Source organism: Notolepis coatsorum, assembly GCF_963971535.1.
Source record: "Notolepis coatsorum genome assembly, chromosome: 13".
NCBI lineage: Eukaryota > Metazoa > Chordata > Actinopteri > Aulopiformes > Paralepididae > Notolepis > Notolepis coatsorum.
The window spans coordinates 92,517,094-92,539,730 of NC_140177.1; the positions used below are offsets into that span (position 1 = coordinate 92,517,094).

Genomic DNA, 22,637 nt, shown 5'->3' on the forward strand with positions numbered 1-22,637 from the left:
AACAATAAAATTATATTCTTCTTTCTAATTCACCACAAAATGTATCTACCGGTAAATGTAATTATCTTCCCAGATGGGCCTTTTTATTTTCCTATATCAGATATGGATTTGCTTTCTCCACATTTCACAGTCATTCCAACAGACCGTGTCTGCGCCATCCTTTCAGCACCACAACTGCAAGGAGCGGAGATAGATGTCCCCTCTCGGTGTTCTGTATAACATTGATTTGTTGAGTCTGGCAATCTACGTCCGTTTTTAATTCATTTTCAATGAGGAGTATCCAGTTGTTGGACAGATTTGTGACAATTTTGATGGACAGAAAGGTTTGGAGAGGGCGAACCGACGGATCCAACTCTGCAAAGTTGTTTCTGCAAAGGCACGATTGCGTTAGGATTTAATAAAAAAATAAACCAACGGACAGTAATACCTTCTGTCAAATTTCTATCCGCTCATTGACCGATGGACGATGCATACCGTTCTCATGTATGCAGCGCAATCTTCAATCCTCAAGGTACAGGCTTTTCCATTCCTTATTATAGGGGAACACCTAGCAGTAACAAGTGAAACAGCAACCTCCATCATCCCTATATTGAATAGGCCATTACAAAATAAACTAAACATATATTTGTACTACTATTAGTGTCGACACAGAGAACATATTGAAAGTAATTTAGTCGACACATTATCACATCCCTATTCTATAGTACAGAAAACTACAGAAAATGCACATGTACACTCCCAACATTCCCTAGAGGCTCTTAGTGTCACCTAAAAAGCGTTTCCCAGTTCATTGGCTATGGAGCAGCTCCACACTTTATACTTGATGACATCACAAATCTTTTTGATTAGGGAAAGAGTGGTTTGTTTTCACTAATATTTGTACTGTCTTGGACCATAGGAATAACATGTACAGTATGTACCGGTATCATGTTTCTGTGCACAGCAAGGGAGACTGGTTGGCAAGTTCTACATTACCACACACACATAGGTCAAGTCCCCATCTCTGCAGGGCACACACACACACTCACATACACATATGCACACACATGCACGCATACACGCACAGCAGTTATTTCTTGCAGGTGCATAGGCTACAATGAATGCATTGCTTAGGTGTTTTGGACGAAAAAACTAAAAACTAATAAAATGGTATTAGTGCTGGTATTATGGCTGGTATTAGTGCTGGCCAAAATTGTTCTACAAGCTAACTGCTAGCAAGAAGAAATGATCAAAGCTAATGCGTGACAGTGAATGTGAAAAAAATAATAAAGTAAACAACAATGACAGGGCATCATAAAATCGGAAAAACCTGGCATCGGCATGGGAAGAATGTACCTGGAGAAACTGGAGCAATGGATGTATCACTTACGGGGTTAAGTGGGACATCTAGCAGCTAGTCCAAACCACTAGTAGCTGAAGGGTTTTGATTCAAAAAAAGAAACCAATTAGAGAACGAGACAGTGCCGGTTTACATGGTTGCCTTAAAACAACTTTCCACACACTGAATTCAGTACACGTTTAAATGAAGCACTGAAGCTTACCTTTAAAAGTCCTCGGAAATGTCATCGAAAAATACTCTGGACTTTGCATGCAAGATGAAAGGAACTGCAACTGTAAACAGAATAGACAGAGCAAAAGTAAGCCAGGGTGCTTGGAAAAGCGAGCCAGTTGCAGACAATTCCAGACAGCAGAAAACTAGGACGGAAATGCACCGACCATGTTACCGATGTGGTGGGAACAATGCAGCATAGGTGTGCCGGCTTAGAACAGAGAGAGAAGTGTTCAGAGGTGGGACACAGAGCTCGGGCCTGTAAAACCAAAAATTGGCAGGGATGAAATAGTGTGCAAGGAAACTCTCTCACTTGCTACTTGAGGAAAGCTAAATGTGGCTGTTGAACTTTTCAGGGGAAAACATTCCCTTAATGGGCCAAGTGACTTTGAATGCCAAATATGAGGAACAGAGTGCAGAGTTACCCGTGGTGATTGTAAAAGGAGACAGACCGGCCCTCCGAGCAGTGGCGTAGCGGAGGCCCCCGCACCCCCCCCGGTGCGGGGGGGCCCCGGAGCTTAGGGGGCCCTGCCCCCACTGTAGACTATCCTCTTAGATTTCGTAACGCGCGGAAACAGGGCGCAGTGTAGGAGCCCAGTATGGTTCTGCGGGGCTGCAGCTGGATGCATCTCGCCCCCCCCTCCCTGCTATGTTATAACTATTTGCTCACCTGCGATAGGGCTAGGCTGATAACTAATGTTCATTGGCAGGCAGGGCAGCGTTCAAAACACAGCGGGAAGCGCCGGTAAAAATGAAGCGCAAATATCCAAGCGGTGCTCAGAAAAACAAGATGAGAGCGAAAGCCGAACAGGAGACGGCAAAGCTACAAAAAATAACATCATTGTTCCAGCAGGCATGCAGCAAAGGTAGACTGACTCTAACGTTACTGAAGATGCATCGGCAGTAAGCTCCCCACCCAGGCCGGCCGCGTCCACCGCTATCAACCCCCCGGTCAGCTCTGCGTCGAGTCCAGGCAGACAGACAGCCCAGCCAGGCCCCCAGCCACGCTACAGCCGCAGAGACAGGTTAGAAGAATATAACATTTTATTCGCCATAACCAGTACGAGTAGCCTACAGGTTACATTGGAACTGGAATCTAATCCGTAAATTTTTTAGTACATGGTTTAAGTGGCCGCGATATCTATCCCATCTCACTTTATTATTGATTTAGGGCAGTGGGCGGGGCCCCATGGTCTGACCTGCGGGGGGGGCCCCGACATATTGCGCAACGCCACTGCCTCCGAGGTCACAACAGGTTGGAGAAATTCAAACTTGGTTGGGCAAGCATATTCTTCATTACCCCAACAGGGGGCAGTGTCGATGCAGGAGTAGAGGCTGTGTTACAGAGACACAAGGCAGCGTTTGGTGAGGAGCACAGCACTATTTGTGAGTTTAAGGCGAATATCACACATGCTTTCGGAAGGCAAGACCCATGCTGTGCGCGATCAAAGAAGTGGTAGAAAAAGAGCGGATAAAGCTGGAAAATGCAGGCGTATCTCAAAGATAAGACCACAGTGAATGGGCTGCTCCGATCGTTGTAGTACCCAAGGCAGACAAGTCAATACACATCTGTGGGGACTAGAGTGGAGGAGGAGACATACCCCCTGCCAAACACAGAGGATGTGTTTTCAACACTGGTCGGTAATGCTCTTTTCCTAGATCTCTCACATGCCTACCAACAGCTTGAATTGGAGAAAGACTGAAAAGTGACAGAAAATACTCATAAAGGACTTTATGTCTATCATAGACTCTCATATGGGGTATCCAGTGCTCCCTCTATGTTTCAGAATGTCATGGACCAGATCCTCCTAGGATGACATCCTAGTCATTAGCAGAATGAGAGAGGAGAACCTAGAGGAGTTCAAGTTAAAGATCTTTATTTGTCAAATACACAACAATACAGGGGCATTGCAGGTAATGACAATTAAGAAACAACAATGAATACAAGAATGGTAACAATGAGTAATAGTAGTAAGTAGTAAGATCAAAGCAGGTGAAAGGTAAAAGAGGAGGTACTGAGTCGGCTGTCAACTTTGCTGCAGGCGTTGCACCGACTTCTAAAAAAAGATGCCCACAGGGAGTGGACAGCAGAGTGCAATGCAGCATTCCAGACTGCAAAGGAACAGTTATTGTAGAGCTCAGCAGTGGTACACTACGACACCTGAAAACCCCTGAAACATGCAAGTGACTCATCCCCTTATGTAGGGCCGCAAGTTCAGTCACTCACCACAAACCCCTGTTAGCCATGCTGGGACCAAAGTCGGCAATCGCCATGTTAGCCCTGCATTATGGATGCAGAGGTGCGCGCAATGACATTGATGGCATATGACTATAGCATCAAGTACAGTATCAGCAGGAAATGCAGATGCAGATATAAGGATAAGACACAGCTGAGGAGAACAGCATCTTTAATTTTTTTATGTGGGATGAACTACCCGTGCATGCAAGAGATATTGCACAGGACACTCTCAAAATACCCAGTCCTATGCAAGGTACGTCTGGGACTAACCCGAAACGGATGGCCGATATATGCAGGATGAAACACTGAAGCCCTACTTCAGACGTAGAACTGAAGGGGGCTGAGAGTAATCATAATCACCCACCAGCACACCGGACAAGACTGCTGCACGATTTGACCTACACAGAGGGCACCCGGGAAGTTGCAAGATGAAGTCTTTAGCACAGAGCTATATGTGGTGGCCCAAGCTGGAAATGACATTGAAAGTGCAGTATAACAATGTGATGCATATAAAGCTGTGAGAAGGTTACCAGCTGTGGCACCACTACACAACTGGCAGTGGCCAGCAAGAGTGTGGCAGAGGTTACATATTGACTTGACGAGAAAGATCAACAGCACTTCTTAGTGCTAGTCGTCATTCAAAGTGTCTTGAAGTAATGCCCATGGCAACAATCACAGCCACCAAGACCAATGCGGACCATCTTTGCTGCCTACGGGATTCCTGAGGAAATAGTCTCAGACAATGGTTCTCAATTTACACTCGCTGGAGTACAAGACATTCCTGAATAGCAATGGCACCAAGCAGACCTTTGTACCGGCCTACCACCCTTCTTCAAATGGAGCCGGGGAGAGGGTGGTTCAAATGGTGAAAGCTTCACTGTGGGATGAGTAGAGCCAAAATGTCTTTGACGTGGCAGCACAAGCTGGCAAACCTCCTGTTATTGTACAGGAGTCCACCGCACAATGTTACAGGATGCACTCCATCTGACTTTTTCCAAAAACCTCAGGACCAGGATTCAGGCAAATCTAGCTAAAGTGGTGGAAGACGGACAGCAAAAGCAAAAACATTACGACGACCGAGACGCATCTAAACTGAGGCATCTATCCAAGGGGGACTCAGCCCTGACCCAGAGCCTCCGTAGAGGGAAGGAGAGGTGGACAAAAGGAACGGTGAACAAGTGACTGGAACCAGTCACCTACCTGATGTTGGATGGAGGGAGACAATGCCCGGCCCACATTGATCATCTACTGCATGTTGTCTGTTTCAGAGACACCCGATGGTCAGGATGACCAAATGGAGGACATCTACCCTACAGTGGATTGTGTAGTAGACTTTGGTTTGAATGGCACACCTGGAGCGGTAGGTGCTAGCCAGTCATTACCTGAAGCAACACCTTTGCCAGGAATGCAGGTTAAGTAGAAACCTGCTAAGCCATTAGCGAAGAAAGCGGATTATAACAAGGCGGTTTCACCTAACAGCGCATCCACTACCACTGAGGAGGTAGTTGTGCGCCGATATGCTCCGAGAGCGTGCTGAGAGTGCACCACCAAAACGACTGGACCTGTAGTTGATTAAGGTTCTGGTTAATGATACTAAAAGAAAAAGAAAATGTGAAAAGAGTTCCTGACACTTAGCTGTAAATAAAAAAATTAAATAAAATAATGTTTACATCAGATTTATGTCACCCCTTCCAAGCTACATGGTTTTAACACTAGTCGGGTAGACACTTTCCTTTGTGTCTGTGATGCTTTATCCAGTTACTTTCCCAATGGATCTCGAGATATGCCTTTTGGGAAACCTCTCAAATTCTAATGTTACACATAGTCATTCCATCTAGCTTACAGGCGTCCTACTAGTCGTTGCCAAATAATGTGTTGCAATGAATAGATAGATCTCCCATTGCCAGTTGGATTGTGTCTCACAGAGGTGAAGAGTTGCATACCTCTGGCAGAGGTAATGAAGAGGGTTGATTAACGTGTTGCTTCTCTTATGCATAGGAAATATAATAATCACACACACACACACACTCTCTTACACATGGTCAAGACATTTGGGAGTGCTTAAGGTATTTGGAGGATTTGGAACAAAACAAGATAGTAAATAATTTCACATACACACGCTCTTGTACACACTATCTCACACACATAGACAAAGTCAGCAGGCTCAATATGCCACCCCCCCCCCCCACACCTTCCATCCACACAACCCAGACACAAAGCAGAACAGGAAGATGGTAGAGTTTGGTGAAAACCAAAATGAATGTCCTTTTAAGGTAACAACTGTCAACCTGATAATAGTACCCATTAGGTATATAAGCTGGCAGATGGCCAAATATGTTGAATTAATTGTCCCTGACACACAAAAAAGAGATCTATGTAAAGATGAAAGGTTTTAGCAAAGCTTTGTAAAATAGAAAGATATTGTCTGGACATCCTTTATTCAAATCTGAACCCACTGGACTTATTTTGATAGTCATCGTTTGGGGGTTTTCTCCAATAACCTACTCACTAAAGGAAAATGATAGACATCTTCCATTTTATCAACTACATGGAGAACCTCACATGAATGAATTATCATAATATCTCTATTTTCACCACAGTAGTGTTGTAAAATACCCTTATATTGTGGTTAAAGCTAACCTATCTAACATTTTTTCTTCTCTCTTAATTGTATCTTTTATTTTAATCGTTACATCTTAATTAATTGTATTGTCGGTTCATTTATTTTGTAGATGTCTGTAATGTACAGTGAGCATTTTTGTATTGTCAATGTGTGACTGTATGGTTTGTATACTATTTGAAAAAACTAAATAAAATAATTGGAATATAATAATAATAATAATAATAATAATAATAATAATAATAATAATAATAATAATAATAATAATAATAATAATAATAATAATAATAATAATAATAATAATAATAATAAAATAATAATAATAATAATAACAAAAATGTTTTGATCATTAAATACTTTTTAGGAGGGGTGCTTTTATTTGTAGGGCTTGGGAGAGGAACACATGTTCATGAAATGTTTGTGTAGTCATTTCTGTTTCACTATTGCAACTGTGTGTGGTCTCTTATAAGCCCATGTGGGCTGGCTGAGTCCATAAATAAATAAGTAAATAAATACATTTCTGATGTTTCTCAAAAGATCTAAAGAGCAAATCAAGTATGTCGAGAAGATTAGGTGCCAACAACTGTTACCGTGGATACGATCAAATCAAGAGTCACAGCTGTTCTCACCAGGGCTCCCTCTCGGCCGAACATCTGAAGGAAGTTGCCGATGAACTCTCTGGACTTCTCTTCCCACTTCTGGATCAGATCGATGCTCTTCTCCTCCACCTTCTGGACAAACTCTTTGCTCTTCTCCTCCACATCACGCACCTTCCTCTTCACCTTGTCCACGCGCTCCTGGAGGTGGTACTTCTTCTCCTGACAGACAGGGGGCAGCAAAGGTGGAGGAGAGTTTAGAATCTGTGGTGTAGTTTTTGATTGATTGATTGAAAAGTTTATTAACAGATTGCAGAATGGGTACAGTACAGTACAGCTCAATACATACAATCGTTAAGGGAATGCAGACCAGAGAAAGACTTTCGTCTTGTTTACATCAGGGTCCCCCATTTTCAATTCATCATAACATATATGACACACACGACATACAGATAGACAGTACTGCTACATCTATACATTTATGACCTACCAGATTTGCAAATACAGTACCGTTTGTGATACAAAAAGTGTCCAGAAAAGAGTGTATATACATTTGACGTTGAAACTGTACATTGGAGGAGGTTGGGTAGGTGGGGTGGGGTTGGGTGGGGGACTGTACATTGGAGGTGGGGGGGGGGGGGGGGGGGGGGGTTGGGTAGGGGGTGGGTGGGGGACACTGTACACTGTACATCGGAATACTGACAAAGCCATACTTGGTGATTTACTTGGTGATTTACTGGGTTAGGACATTTGTAGGGGCCAGTTTCGAATTGCAGTCTCCCGTAGGTGTTCTTTGAGAGTGTTTTTGAAAGTGGGTAGTGATTCACATTCATTTACAGCTTTGGGTAGGGCGTTCCAGTTAATATTAATAAGGTGTATACTGTACCACAGGGTGGTGGCTAGATTTCACCTCATATTTTAGGTAAGGGTTAGGTTTATGAACAACAAGATTATGACGAGTTCCGTCCAGTGCTATAACAGACACTAATGTGTACACACAGGTGGATGGGCTGTATTTGAAAGCTCACGCTGGACACTACCTAGTGTGCCGTATGCAGTAGTAACTCAGACTATAACAGATTTACCTCAGTCCATCAACAAGACATTTTTATCCTGAGATACAATTAGTATAAAGACAAAGCTTTTCATGCATATGGCCTAGAATACCCTATGGATGCTGTGGAGGAATAAGACTGTCCTCTCCCTCAGTTGAGCTCTTTCACCCTTCCCCCCTAAATGTGTGTCTCCTCCTTCTCCCCAAACCCCCATTTTATGCTGTCCCCCCTCCCTTCTCTTGGGTATAAAGGAGCCCCCTCTCTGAGATTCGTTCTCTTACTTCCGGGTCTCCTAGCTAGTAACCTGGATGCGTGTAGATTTTTACCAACCCACTTTCAGTTCTGCGTTCGGGTTCCGCAATCCGATTGGCCACCGACGTTTCTCTCAGCACCAATCGCGTTACGCCTAGTTCTATCACTGGTTAAGCTTGGCGACTCTTTCGAAGTTGGTTAAGGTTAGAGTTTGTCTTTAGAGCAGGGCGATAGACCACCAGCCCTGATTCCAAACCTTAACCAACTTCGAAAGAGTCGCCAAGCTTAACCAGTGATAGAACTAGGCGTTAGCTAGCTAGCAGGCTGTTAGAGGCAGAACTAGGCATAACGCGATTGGCGCTGAGAGAAACGTCAGTGGCCAATCAGATCGCGGAACCCGAACGCAGAACTGAAAGTGGGTTGGTAAAAATCTACACGCAACCTGGATGAGAGACATCCAGCTATTATCTGACTATGTATTGATAATTCTGAGTTAATAAATTGTATTAACCGGATCCATTCGACTAAGTAATGTTTCCCACAATGCCCCATGTAATCTTACTGCGGTTGTGTCTTTCTATGTGAAAAAGGAGAAAATCAACGAATAAACCCTGCACAGTACCACACGCAAAAGCGGCTGGAATGCTGACTTGTTACACAATCCATCCGTTTAATCTTCACAAGTGCAAATACAACACCCTCAAAGATTATTTGCACTTGAAGGATCACTAACCCAAGTCAGCACTCCTGCCTTCTTCTATGTGATTTACAGTATAAGTATATTTATATCAAGCACAGTAAATTATATGGCTATACAATTCCTTTATGTGCCTTGCGGTATCAGGAATGTATTTTTAGGGATGAAGGCACTTGACCTTTGCGGTGTGAACACCACACTGTTTCTAACCAGTGATATTTATAGGCCTTCATCTTCGATCGTGTCTTGGGTTTCTGACACCTGCACATTAGCAATAATTGATTTGAATAAAGAGACCCGTGACCTTTGGCCTACTATTCCCAATACCATTTCGGAGGTTTAATGGAAAACGTATCATATAAAAAACAAATAGGTCACGCCCCCATGGACAAAAAAGTAACTGGTTCAACACTATGTGGAAAATGCTCAACACAGACAAGGAGTGCCAAAAAAAAATCTATTTTGCTACGTATCTGGTAACACAGTGCAGGGCTTTGAGCTCGCAGATAGCATTGCGTCGCCATGACAGATGCCATGCTAGTTACCAGAGAGTGTGTGAATGAATGTGGCCTTCAGAGCTTCAACTCTTGTGATAGAGTGAGAACAAACCTCTTCAAAGCAACCCAAATCATTCCAGTCTACACGATCTAAAAGGGGTGTCACGATTCACCAAATCCACAATGCAATTTGACTTTTGATTTTTTTTTAAAGGGGAACTATCCAATTTCAGAATTCATCCATGTTATTCCTCTGGTAGTGCTCATCCAAGCTAAAACTTGTGATGTCATGGTTCATAGGTACATTTTCTGTTTCAGAGCTGAGAACACAACTATAAAGTAAAGCTCATTTGGGCATACGAAATAAAACAAACATTCTGCGGGTCCATAAAATTCATTACCAATGGAGCAGCTCCAGAGTAAATTTTATACTTGATGACACATCTTAGGTCATGGAAATAACATTCTTTTTTAATTAAACTTTTCCCCCCACACTGACGGCAATCACGTCTTGATTTGTAAAGGTCAACAGATCCTCGACAACCACCTGCCCCCACCGCTCCTCTCACTCTTTCACTGAAAGCTCAGAGAAAAACTGTGCCTATGTGCTATATAAGCTCCTGTATGTCCTTGTTGCACCATGTGGGTCTGTAAGTGTGGACTATATAAGCTCCTGTATGTCCTTGTTGCACCATGTAGGTATTTAAGTGTGGACTATATAAGCTCCTGTATGTCCTTGTTGCACCATGTAGGTATTTAAGTGTGGACTATATAAGTTCCTGTATGTCCTTGTTGCACCATGTGGGTCTGTAAGTGTGGACTATATAAGCTCCTGTATGTCCTTGTTGCACCATGTAGGTATTTAAGTGTGGACTATATAAGTTCCTGTATGTCCTTGTTGCACCATGTGGGTCTGTAAGTGTGGACTATATAAGCTCCTGTATGTCCTTGTTGCACCATGTAGGTATTTAAGTGTGGACTATATAAGTTCCTGTATGTCCTTGTTGCACCATGTGGGTCTGTAAGTGTGGACTATATAAGCTCCTGTATGTCCTTGTTGCACCATGTGGGTCTGTTAGTGTGTGTAACTATGTCAAGCTTGCGCATAATGTACATGATTTCTCACAGTCAAATTCTGCATGCATTGCACCTGGTGAGAATTTCTCTCATTCACAGCGCAACCTCCTATAGAGCTATGAATTTGATTAAAGAAAAATAGCTCTTCTAGTATCAAACCCATAAAATTAATATAACTGCTCCCATATGACTCATATGACTGCAGCTGAATTCTTGTTGGGCAGCGTTAGTCACTTGGCACATTTCAATGAGCAGATGACTAATTCACTCCCATACATTTCAAAATGTGAGTCAGGTAATCATGAGTCATCATGAGTATTCTACCTGTTGTTTTGACTATTTTGGTTCTTGAAGCGGTATCTTTATACTGACATTGAACCTTCTTCCCACCCTGTCAACAGATATGGTGAATAAGAGGAATACAGTCGTCACCGTACATTGATGTAGCTGACGTTGAGCTCCTTGGCAGTGTATCCCCGCTGCAGGTTGCGTCTCACGTACACGTCGTAGTCACGGACGATGCGCGTGATGATGTCGGAGGTGGAGATGCCCTCCGTCCGCTGGGTGGGGGCAAACATGCCTGTGGAACCAGGTGGCACAGGGGTCAGGAAGGTGAGAGGTGACGGAATACAGACAGAGACGCATAGAAAATAAATATATAATAATAAGATAATAAAAGATCAAATAAACGACAAGAGATAAAACACAAGGTAGTAACATATGTCGACAAAGTTATTGTGACCGAAACGTTGACCAACAACTCCTGTAGTCAACATCTATACCTGTATGTATGCTGCATGAACTTTTGGTCAAGGTCACTCTGACCCAGAACGTTCCATGTTTGTTGCAGGTTCTGACTTGGGATCAGCCTCTCTGCCACCTTTTCTAATAACTTTAAAAACGTATTTGGCCTTAAAAGCTGCACTAAGTTGTTCTGGGAGATACATTTTACTAAATATATATATATGGTATTTTCATAAGAAGGAACAGTATTTGAGGCTAGAGAGCTACCTATGAATTTAATGCTTCACTGTTGTTTACAATGGCAGGGCCGGCAATTTTGTAAACCATTTGCAGGCTCCCAAAACTGTATAGTTCACCTTTAATCACAAGACTCCAAATTACAGTTTGTGGGCCACTTTATCAAATGCCATCCAGGGCTTATAGATATCGATCATCATATATTTCATCAGAATTGTTTCATAATGTTGTGGATTAAGGCCATGAAAAGGAACTTTGTAGTCCTGAAACAAAGTGCACGTTCTCCGTCATTACGCCATAGTACAAGGGTACTCTTGGTTACAAGTAGTCTTTTACGCCATAAGTTTTGCCTCAGGACTAAGTATTGACTGTATGCTTCGATGGAGGCAAAATGTCAATCAATGTCAATAAGCACATCATTTAGCCGTTGAGTCACTGACGGCTCATCAAGAAGACCTATTGGAGACCATGTAGACGCAATCATTATATTATGTGGTTATTCAACGTAACTGAATGTGCTCGAGTCCGCGGCATCACAAATTATCGGAAAACGTACAAATAGCACCTTTAACCCGTTAAACCCTAGCCATATTTGCAAAAGATTTGCCTAAAAGTACATACCCAAGTAAATTGAACCAAAGGAGAATACATTATTATTCGTTTACTTTTTTTTTATATCTTTGACGGTGAAAAACACCATGCTAACAATGACCAAAAGCAAATAGATGCCACTGAGCTCATTCAGCACCTTCTTGAGATAAAGTATAGTAAAAAGCTAAGCAAATGAACAAAGGGCAGATCATTTACAGGGATTTTTGTAGATACAGTAGTGAATTTTGCCATCCGGACACATGCTATATGAAATATGAATATAGAATATCAGGCCTATAAATGGTTTTATATGGTCAAGTGAAACGCCTAAGCAGTTAACGGCCCATATCCGGGCCCTCTTTAGGACGATGTGCCCACCGGCGCGACACGGCACTTTGCGAGCGTCTGTGCTTTTTATAAAACATATAATATATAGAATTAAAGCCCTATTTGTTGCCAATCGAATGCCACCTCACCCGACCAAATCTGTTCAGCGGTTCTCGAGTTACATGCCGATATGTCAGGTGTGCGACTTTGTACATGAGAGTCAGATTACCACTCCGGACTACCGAGGCTCTGCATCTGTCAATGATTCGCTGATTGCTAAATGTATTGGACAGGGTTGTAGCCAATGAGTGTAGCTTTCCAATGATACCCCACGCGGGGTTGTGCGAATCAGGGATCTAGGTGAAAATTGATGAGCGAAAACAGGAATTCCATCGAAAGCCCTGGGTCTCCTCTTCCTTTTGACTACAACGAGTGCTTCCTGTGTATAAATCCTCAGATTTTCGATGCAATGCAGATATTTTAGTAGCTCATATTTAGCTAATAACACTAACAATCATTGCTAAACAAACGTGGTGCTGAGAATATACACTGTTTTGATAGGGTTAGGGTCTTTACCAGGGGTGTAAAAAGTACCCAGAAATTATACTTAAGTGAAAGTATGGGTACTGTCTCAAAATCTGACTCAAGTAAAAGTCAAAGTGTCTGGCTAAAAACACACTTGAGTAAAAGTAAAAAAGCCCTACTTTTAAATGTACTTAAGTACTAAAAAGTCAAAGTAATTTTTTTTTTAAAGGGATAGACCATGGGTCTCAAACTCATTCCATCATCAGCCAAGTTTTCATTTTAACTATACATTGCACCAGGTGAGTTAGTTGAAGAGGTGAGCCAATTAGTGAAATCATCAGCTGGTGTTTAGGCAAGGCTGGAATGAAACCAAGCATACACTCTGCCCACAATGGAATGTGTTCTGCGATAGACAATGCTGAAATGAAAGAACAGAGGACACTTTTTTTGCATTAAAATTATTTAATGCACTTCTCCATTGAAGGTAAACTAACATGGACAGCATTCACATCACAGCATGCATAATATCTCAATATTTAAAACAGAATGGTGTATCCTGAATAATATCACAATATTAACCACAGCATACTGGATTATCCTGAATCATATCACAATATTAAAGGCAGAATACTGGAGTACCCTGGATAATATCACTATATTAAAGACAGAATACTGGAGTACCCTGAATAATATCACAATATTAAAGACAGAATACTGGAGTACCCTGAATAATATCACAATATTAACCACAGCATAATGCGGATCTGACTGTCTATTCTTCTGATAGCAGGTGTTTAATCAAAGATCCCCGCTTTCTAGTGTTGCACAAGGACCAATCAGCATGGGTATGGGCGGGTTCATTTTCCATTGATGGGGATTTGATTGGCTGTTTACCTGCGGTCGCAGGATTAATAACGTTAACATTAGTTCGGCCAGAGAAACAATTAAAATATACTAATTAAAATGGTTGGACCTGTGAGATTTGTACTTTGTACTTTGTAGGTCTGCATTTTAAATGTAAGGAGTAAAAAGTATGTTTTTTTTCTCTGAAATGTAATGGAGTAAAAGTACAAAGTATACAAACCTAATAATACTCGAGTAAAGTACAAAACCCCCAAAACAGTACTTAAGTATTGTAACGAAGTACAATTACTCAAGTACTTTACACCCCTGGTCTTTACTCTTGGCTACATTTGAAAAATAAACACAACATGACTTAATACAAAGTTTAATAAATCTTGGCGCTTAATGGGTTAAATACAAACTATGTTGCCTATACTCAATCTATACCCATCTACTGCCTTCACTGCCTTACACTATAACCATAACCACCTACCTCAACCTACCCATAATAACACTGTAAGATAGTCATGTACAATAACACTGAATACTGAATATGTATCTATATCCGTATGAATACATCTGCATATATTCCTGTTTACATACGTGTATACTTACCCACTCTGTGCACTGAGTATTAGGGCTGTACCGAATGTAATTTTTTTTTTTTACATTTGAAGCTTCTATTGAAGTATTAGAACGAAGCTTCGAATGTCTGTCGTCATATTTTATGACTTAAAAGAAATATATATATATTTTTTTATATCCTCAAACTAAATCCTCAATTTGAATAAAGTGATTCATCTGATTAAATTAGTCTTTTTTTGTTTTATTAAATCAACTTTCTTTAACACATTCTGTGCCAAAAACGTAAAAAGTCGTTATTGGGCGCCGACGGTTGAGTGCCAAAAACGTAAAAAGTCCTTTTTGGATCGTTTGATCTTTTTACTTTGATCCCCGCTCTACAGACTTGCCCAGAGCGATCTGCATCATTTCCGACCATCCCCACACATTAGAACTGCAATGCCGATCGACTATCACCAGGTGGCGGTATCGTCTGTGTCTGAACTGCGATGGCTTGGGTTGAATCACTTTCATTTCTGCTTGGCCAGTGGCCATTCATTCATTCATTCATTCATTAATTCATTAATTCATTAATTCATTCACACTCCTCCTGCAGGGACATGGATTCACATTGATCGCCTAGAAATTCCATCGCCGAAGCGTATTTGACCATCGAAACGTGTATAGACATACACTGGTAATCGTGATGGCGATGCGATCACTTGGAATTATTCTTCTTGGAATACTTTCTAGGTAAGGTAAGGTACATTCTATGTCTATTTTACCGAATCTGAAACGTGTTTTTCTAACGATCACAGTTCTGTGTTTCACCAGACGAAAAACATGCTTGGCAAACATGATCATAGTTTTGAGTTAAAACGACCCCCCCCCCCTTGATGATTTTGTGATGGTACTGTATATATATACATATCATATACCTTTGATTTGGGAGTACTCAGGGTATTTATCTCGCAATCTATAAAAAAATACTATTATCTTGGAAATGTGCGATGTTTAGCATGTAATAAACTACAAACTACAGCATGTGGAAACAAACTATTATTCCCATGCTGGACTACAAGTAATGTTTGTCAAAATGAGCCACACCGTGTCTCTACAGCTATAATACAGAAGACAAACACAGCTTCGCAAACATAGTGCAACGGCCACGGAAACTACTAGAAGGCTGGCATTCTAAGGGTAATGAGGGTAGTGATGGCAGAGAGGGGGATGAGAAGGAAGCTGACAATAGAGAGCATCCTGACTGGCAACATCACCTCCTGGTTTGGGAATAGCACTGCACAAGACCGTAGCAGACTACAAAGAGTGACATGTTCAGCCGAACGCACAATTGGAGGGGGGCTTCCCACCCTCCAGAACATTTACAACAAGCGGTGCAGGGGGAAGGCTAAGAGAATTATTAAGGACTCGAGCCACCCGAACAACTGCCTCTTTGAACTGCTGCGGTCAGGCAAGCAATACCGGAGTCTTAAGGCGAGCACAGAAAGACTCAGAAGAAGCTTCTATCCCCAGGCCATCAGGCTGCTAAACGAACAATAAACACTATGCAACAACCATCAAATGCACACACACCCACACGCACACACTCACTTAAACAAACAACACACTGCAGCACCCACTCTCCACACTTTAGATCACACAAACACACTTTATATTTATTGATAAAGGATTTGCACTACAACTTGTACACCTACTGTAAATTGTACCTAAATTGCACCTCATCCCATTTCTGCCTTGCACTATATAGTATTGTATATTTTTATTTTATTTTATTTATCCTTTATTTATCCAGGAATGTCCCATTGAGATACAAGATCTCTTCTTCCAGGGAGTCCTGACCAACACAGCACACAACAAGTTTCAACATAAAACAGGGCATTAAACAAAAAACATACAATTCAAATATAAATACAGAGGGTCATTTGTGCAGTGGCAAGGAGCATAATCACATCAACAATAGCATCAGGTAAAACAGTTACATGTTTCATAAAGGGCTAATCGTAGCATACCTTTAAAAGCATTCACAGTAGGAAGTGCCTGTAGACAAAGTTTCACTTGCAGCGTATTCCATAAAAAGGGAGCATAGTGGGAGAATGCAGCTTTACCAAGCTCTGACTGCATCAAAGGAACATTTAACAGCATCCCATTTGCTGCTCGTCTGGTATTAAAAAAGCAAGTATAAAAGGACAGAAGTCTGGAGATATATAAGGGCAGCTTACCTAGCAATGACTTAAGGATAAAAATCAACATGTGTGATTGTCTTCTTTGGTACAGAGAGGACCATCCTAATGACTGATACAAAGTGCAGTGGTGGGTGCGAGAGCCTGCACCTGTTACAAAACGTATGGCAGTATGGTACGCAGAATCCAGCTTTTTAAGCAGGGAGGAAGGAGCATGCATATAGATTACATCGCCATAGTCTAATACAGGCAGAAAGGAACTCTGCACAATTCTCTTCCTGGCTTCAGACGGGAAACATTTCTTTAACCGGAAGAAAAAGCCCAGTTTAGGTCTAAGTTTTCTCAGTAGGTTCCCAATATGAACATCAAAGGCCATCTTTTCATCAATCCATATGCCCAGATATTTATAGGATGCTACTTTGTCAAGGCATGTCCCTTCCAGTGTCAGAATCGGGGGGACAGCTGTATTAGCTCGAGAGCGAGAGAAGGTCATGTACTTGGTCTTTTTTGCATTAAGGACCAGTCTTAGCCTTAGCAAGGAGTGTTGTAGTGTATTAAAAGCATCCTGTAGAAGCTCTATGGCCTGAGTTAAAGAGGAAGCCACTGTGTAAACAACTGTATCATCGGCGTATAAATGAAAACGTGCTGGGTTTATCCCATTTCCTAGTTCATTTATAAAGATGGAAAATAAGACAGGGGCCAAAATAGAACCTTGTGGAACACCTTTGTTTACAGTAAGAGCAGCTGAGGTATAATCTTCTACTGAAACACACTGAGTTCTTTCAGATAGATAGTTTTTAAACCAGCTCAAAGCCATTTTACCAAGACCTATGCAACCAAGCCTTTGCAGTAGCAATGCATGATCCACAGAATCAAAAGCTTTAGACAGATCAACAAACAATGCTGCACAATGTTTTTTCTTGTCCAGTGCTTCAATTATGTCATTTGAGACTAGCATAGTCGCTGAAGTAGTACTATGGCCTGATCTGAAGCCTGACTGAGACTCGTTAAGAATATTATGGTCAGTTAGAAACTTTTTCAGTTGTTCGTTTACAAGAGATTCAAAGACTTTGGCCATTACAGACAGTCTGGAAATAGGGCGATAATTATTTAGGTCAGAGGGGTCTCCGCCCTTTAACAAGGGGAGAACCATGGCCGACTTCCATGAGCTAGGTAATTCACCAGCACAAAGACTGAGATTCAAAATAGAGGTTATGGGTTCTGCAATCAGACCTGCAGCAACTTTGAAGAAGAACGGCTCTATCTTGTCTGGGCCTGAAGATTTCTTTACATCTAGGCTCATTAAAGCTTTGTGAACCTGAGAGGTCAAGATGGGGGCAAAGGTGAACAGTTGATCAGGGTCAAGTGGCGGAGGACCTGGCTCTCCTTCTGCAGCGATCATCCCTGAGTTGCTAGAATCAAAGATTGAGCCAGCAGAAATAAAATGATTATTAAAGCTGTCTGCAATATCCATTTTGCCCTTGATTTCACTCTGATTTACCCTTAAGAGATCAGGAAGGCTGTTTGGAGTGATAGAACCTGAGGAGGATTTAACAAGTTTCCAAAACTTTGCAGGGTTATTCAAATTGTCATGAATTGCATTAAGATAGTAGGCACATTTAGAGTTTTTAAATCAGCTTAGTGCATTTGTTTCTTAGTGTCCTATACAGATTCCAATCTAATGGTTTTCGATTTCTTTGCTTTAGCCCAGGCAGTGTCTCTCTGTCGAATGAGAGAGGACATAGAATCATTAAACCAGGGGTTATCTTTACCGCTTATCCTAGATGTCCTAAAAGGAGCATGCTTGTCACATATAGCCAAGAAGGTGGATTTAAAATAATTCCATGCTAACTCAACATCGGTCATAAGTGAAACAATGTGTAAATCACTATTAAAAACATCATGTAGAAACGCTTGCTCATCGAAATGTTTGAATCGTCTCTTATGAATGAAACGTGGCTTTCCTTTAGGGACCTTACAGGTTCTCACACAAGCAATTGCGCAGTGGTCGCTTATATCATTACAAAACGTGCCTACTGCGGAGAAATATTAGTACACTGCATAGTATTGTATATTATATGGTAACTCAGTTACGTCTATTCTGCATCGAACATTGTACATATGTCTATACTGAACACTGTGACCTCGTTTTTTTTACTTCTAATTTACATGCTATACTATGTTATTTTATTTCATACTTATCTTGTCTTGCACAGTCTCTGGAGCGTAACAGTAAGAAGCATTTTGTATAAAAGTATTCTGTACTTCTGTATGACAACTATTAAAGAAACTTGAACTTGAACTTGAAGATGAGAAGCTCGTTCAGCCACAGACTCATACCCCCCCGACACTCAACTAACCGCCTCGGACAGTCCTTCATACCAGCGGCCATCAGGCTCCACAACAGGGGGCAGCGACTGCTGCCAGACATTGACCTAGGACTAATAGGAACCCAAAGAGGACAATAACACTACCTTAGGCATACTGCACCTTATGTGGATACTGTGATACTGTGAATAATGTATATTTCAGTGGATACTGTGATACTATGAATAATGTATATTTCAGTAGATAGTAAATTATAACACTACCTTATGCATACTGCACCTTATGTGACAGTGACACTGTGAATACTGTGAATATATTTTTCAGTTAGTTAGATAAATTGACCTATTTGTTTACACTGCTTGTGTTGTTTTTACTACCTGTACCCCCCCCCCCTTCCCCCATGCTGCTATGATGCCTGAATTTCCCCAAGGGGATCAATAAAGGAATATCTTATCTTATCTTCTCTTATCTTAATGATAATCGAATAGCGTGGCAGTCAAAGTGTGAGTTTCGGCAACATAAATAATCCAATAAGGGCACGTTGGTACGAATAAGCATTGCAATAAGTGATGGTGACGTCTTATAGTATAATACTATAATATTAGTGTAGCCTAATCTTTATCTGCAACTGTGAAGAAAAACCCCATTGCTTTAAACAGAATGAATAGACACATACAAAAAATATATATAAAAAAATATAATTTTTTTATTTTATTTTATTAAAATTAAAAAATTCTAATGTTGATTTAGAATTCGAATGTCAACATTATGATCGAAGCTTCAAAGCATTCGGTACAGCCCTACTGAGTATATATATATATATATATATATCTGTAAATAAATGATTTTATACTCAGTCAAGGAGGGGAACTTCCATAAGAATGACAATATTGCACTCATAACAGTCCTCCTCAAAAAAGACAAAGACCCCACCGAGTGCGGTAGTTACAGACCTTTAAGCCTCCTCGGAACCGATATCAAACTGTACTCTAAGGTATTAGCCATCAGACTACAAAAGCATATGACGTCTTTAATTCATCCGGACCAAACAGGCTTCATAAGAGGCCGCCTGATCACTGATAACATAAGACGATTACTACACGTACTAGATGCTAACAAGGAAGACAACACACCTAAGGCGATGCTGTCCCTGGATGCAATGAAAGCTTTTGACAGGTTGGAATGGTCGTATCTATGGGCAGTGTTAGAAAGGATGGGGTTAGGAAAAGGATTCATTGATATGATTAAAGTATTATACAAAGACCCATCGGCCATGATTACAACAGGTACAATCACCTCCGAAATCTTTCCAGTATCACGGGCTTCCAGACAGGGTTGCCCCCTTAGTCCCGGACTATTCGATCTATCATTAGAGCCTTTAGCACAATATATAAGACAATCCCAATCCATAGAACCAATCGTAATCAAGGGCACACAACACAAAACCCCAACACCGCATTGCCTCATCTTCTCAAGTTGATTGAGGACTTTGGAGATTTATCGGGATTTAGGATAAATTGGCCGAAGTCGGCCTTCCTCCCACTTAACGCCCCTGCAAAAAGAAATATAACCCTCCCAGAAGAGATACCGATGGTAAAACACTTTAGATGTTTGGGAGTTGAAATATTCCCTACCATAAGCCAAACGGTGAAGCACAATTACATAAAAATCCAAAACAAAATCAAATACGACCTTGTCAGGTGGTCAAAACTTAAAAACTCAGTACAAGCACGGATATCAATAATTAAGATGGACGTCCTACCTAGAATCAACTTCTTCAGCTCAATGCTACCGTTACCCCCTCCAAAGGGTTACTGGAAAGAATTACACTCCTCCACATACAAATTTATTTGGAATAACAAACCACCACGTATAAAAAGATCCACCGCACAGAGAAACAAAGCAGACGGTGGTATGGCATTTCCAGATTTCCACCACTATTGAAAGGCATACACTTTAAGACCACTGACAACATGGTTTGATCCCCAAGCATCAGTATCCTGGAGAAATTTAGAAGAAAATATAGTAGCTCCACATAGGCTGAAGGACATAGTGTACACCAAATTATCAATTAAGCAATGCGAACGGAAATTTGGCCCCATAATCACTCATGCAATCCGGATATGGCGTGAAACACAAAAAAAAGACTCTATCCCACATAAATGGCATAATCATACTCCCTTATTCAATAACAATGCACTCTTGATTGGAAAACAACCTATAGGATTCCCTAGATGGGAAAAGCAAGGCATACACACATTAGGAGACGTTTTCAACAAACAGGGTTTTTGTAGTTTTGATGATATGCAAAAAATTTAATCTCACCAAGTCCTCATATTATTTTTACGCACAGTTATTGGCATGTTTGAAGGCTCACGTGTTCCATTAAGGATACCAATTGTGCACCACAGATACCACAAATTCTTCTATGAAAGAGAGACATCGAGAGGTTTTGTTTCAGATTTTTATCATCAATTACTAACGGCCTCGTATGAAACCCTACATCTGGACTCAGTCTGGAGGAGGGATATACCAGACCTGGAGATAGACTTTGACTGGCAAGAAGCCTGGGCAAATGTACGCCTTGCATCAAGGAACCCGGACCATCAACAAATCAATCTTAACTATATTCACAGGACATACTTAACTCCTATAAGACTGAACAAAATGGGTCTTAAACAAGACTCCAAATGCTCCTTATGTACAAATGGGGACGAAGGGACATTTATGCACATGTACTGGGACTGCCCACCAGTTAAGATATTTTGGAAAGAAGTGACCCAGCAATTGTTAAATCTCTTAACTCTGGATATACCTGTACACCCCTCTGTATTACTGCTGAATGATGTCTTTGAGCATGCAGTACCTCCACAGCTAAAGAGATTGGTTTTATCCGGTATCACAGTGGCTAAAAAGCTGATAGCATCACGATGGTTTCAACCGGAAAAAATGTGCCGTAAGGTCTGGATTCTTACATATCTCGATGTGATTTATCAAGAAATATCAACAGCTAGAAGTTTGGGTCTCAATGAATCCAAAATGGCAATGTGGTTAGAAGTGGTGGAGAGAATAAAAGCCAGCATATAATGGTAGTGTCTGGTTAGGAACAAATTATAATGGTTGGATTATCCAATGGGGGGTCCGGGAGAGGGGGGTACGAGCTGGAGCATATGTGTATTTGTATATCCTATTGTGTGTTGTCATGTTTGTTTATGTGTTTGTTTAAAAAATAATAAAAAAATAAAATACAAAAAAATATATATATATATCTGTATATATCCCATACCTACTCTTATTAGTTATACCACTGGCGAGTATGGCTTACTTGTTAAACTGTATATTACACACCTGTCCTGTATAAATGTGATGCACTTTACTGTTACCTTGCACTCTGGTTAGATGCCAACGTCTTTCCATTGTACTGTACGTGTGTGGTATGAGGACAATACATTTAAATCTAATCTAATCTAAAGGACTTTCAGAGAGGCAGGGTGGACCTCCTTTATAGGAGGTGTGGCCCATCTGGACTATTCAATGATAAGAGGAATCATTGGCACACTGGGTTCTCCTGGTTGTCATGGTAACCTACCAGCATCTTTGATATGCTTGTAGACATCGTCGCTGCCCGCCGAGGAGTATGGGATATCATCGTGGGCCACAAAGTCGATCTGGAGAGAAGAGCATCAGGTCAACCAGAA

The 22,637-nt window shown here is 41.2% G+C and overlaps 1 protein-coding gene across 2 annotated transcripts in view; it reads right to left on the reverse strand.

Moving 5' to 3' along the window:
* pcyt1aa (phosphate cytidylyltransferase 1A, choline a) overlaps positions 1-22,637 on the reverse strand; it is a 106,493-nt gene that overhangs the window by 15,779 nt on the left and 68,077 nt on the right. Inside the window, exons 6-9 of one of the 2 annotated variants that reach the window (XM_084327528.1) lie at positions 22,529-22,607; positions 11,020-11,162; positions 7,038-7,226; positions 1,542-1,611 (exon numbers count right to left, since the gene is read on the reverse strand). In XM_084327528.1, the coding sequence (XP_084183654.1) occupies positions 1,542-1,611; positions 7,038-7,226; positions 11,020-11,162; positions 22,529-22,607 (481 nt within the window). The remainder of the gene's footprint in view (positions 1-1,541; positions 1,612-7,037; positions 7,227-11,019; positions 11,163-22,528; positions 22,608-22,637) is intronic. The other variant, XM_084327529.1, reaches the window with a different exon arrangement.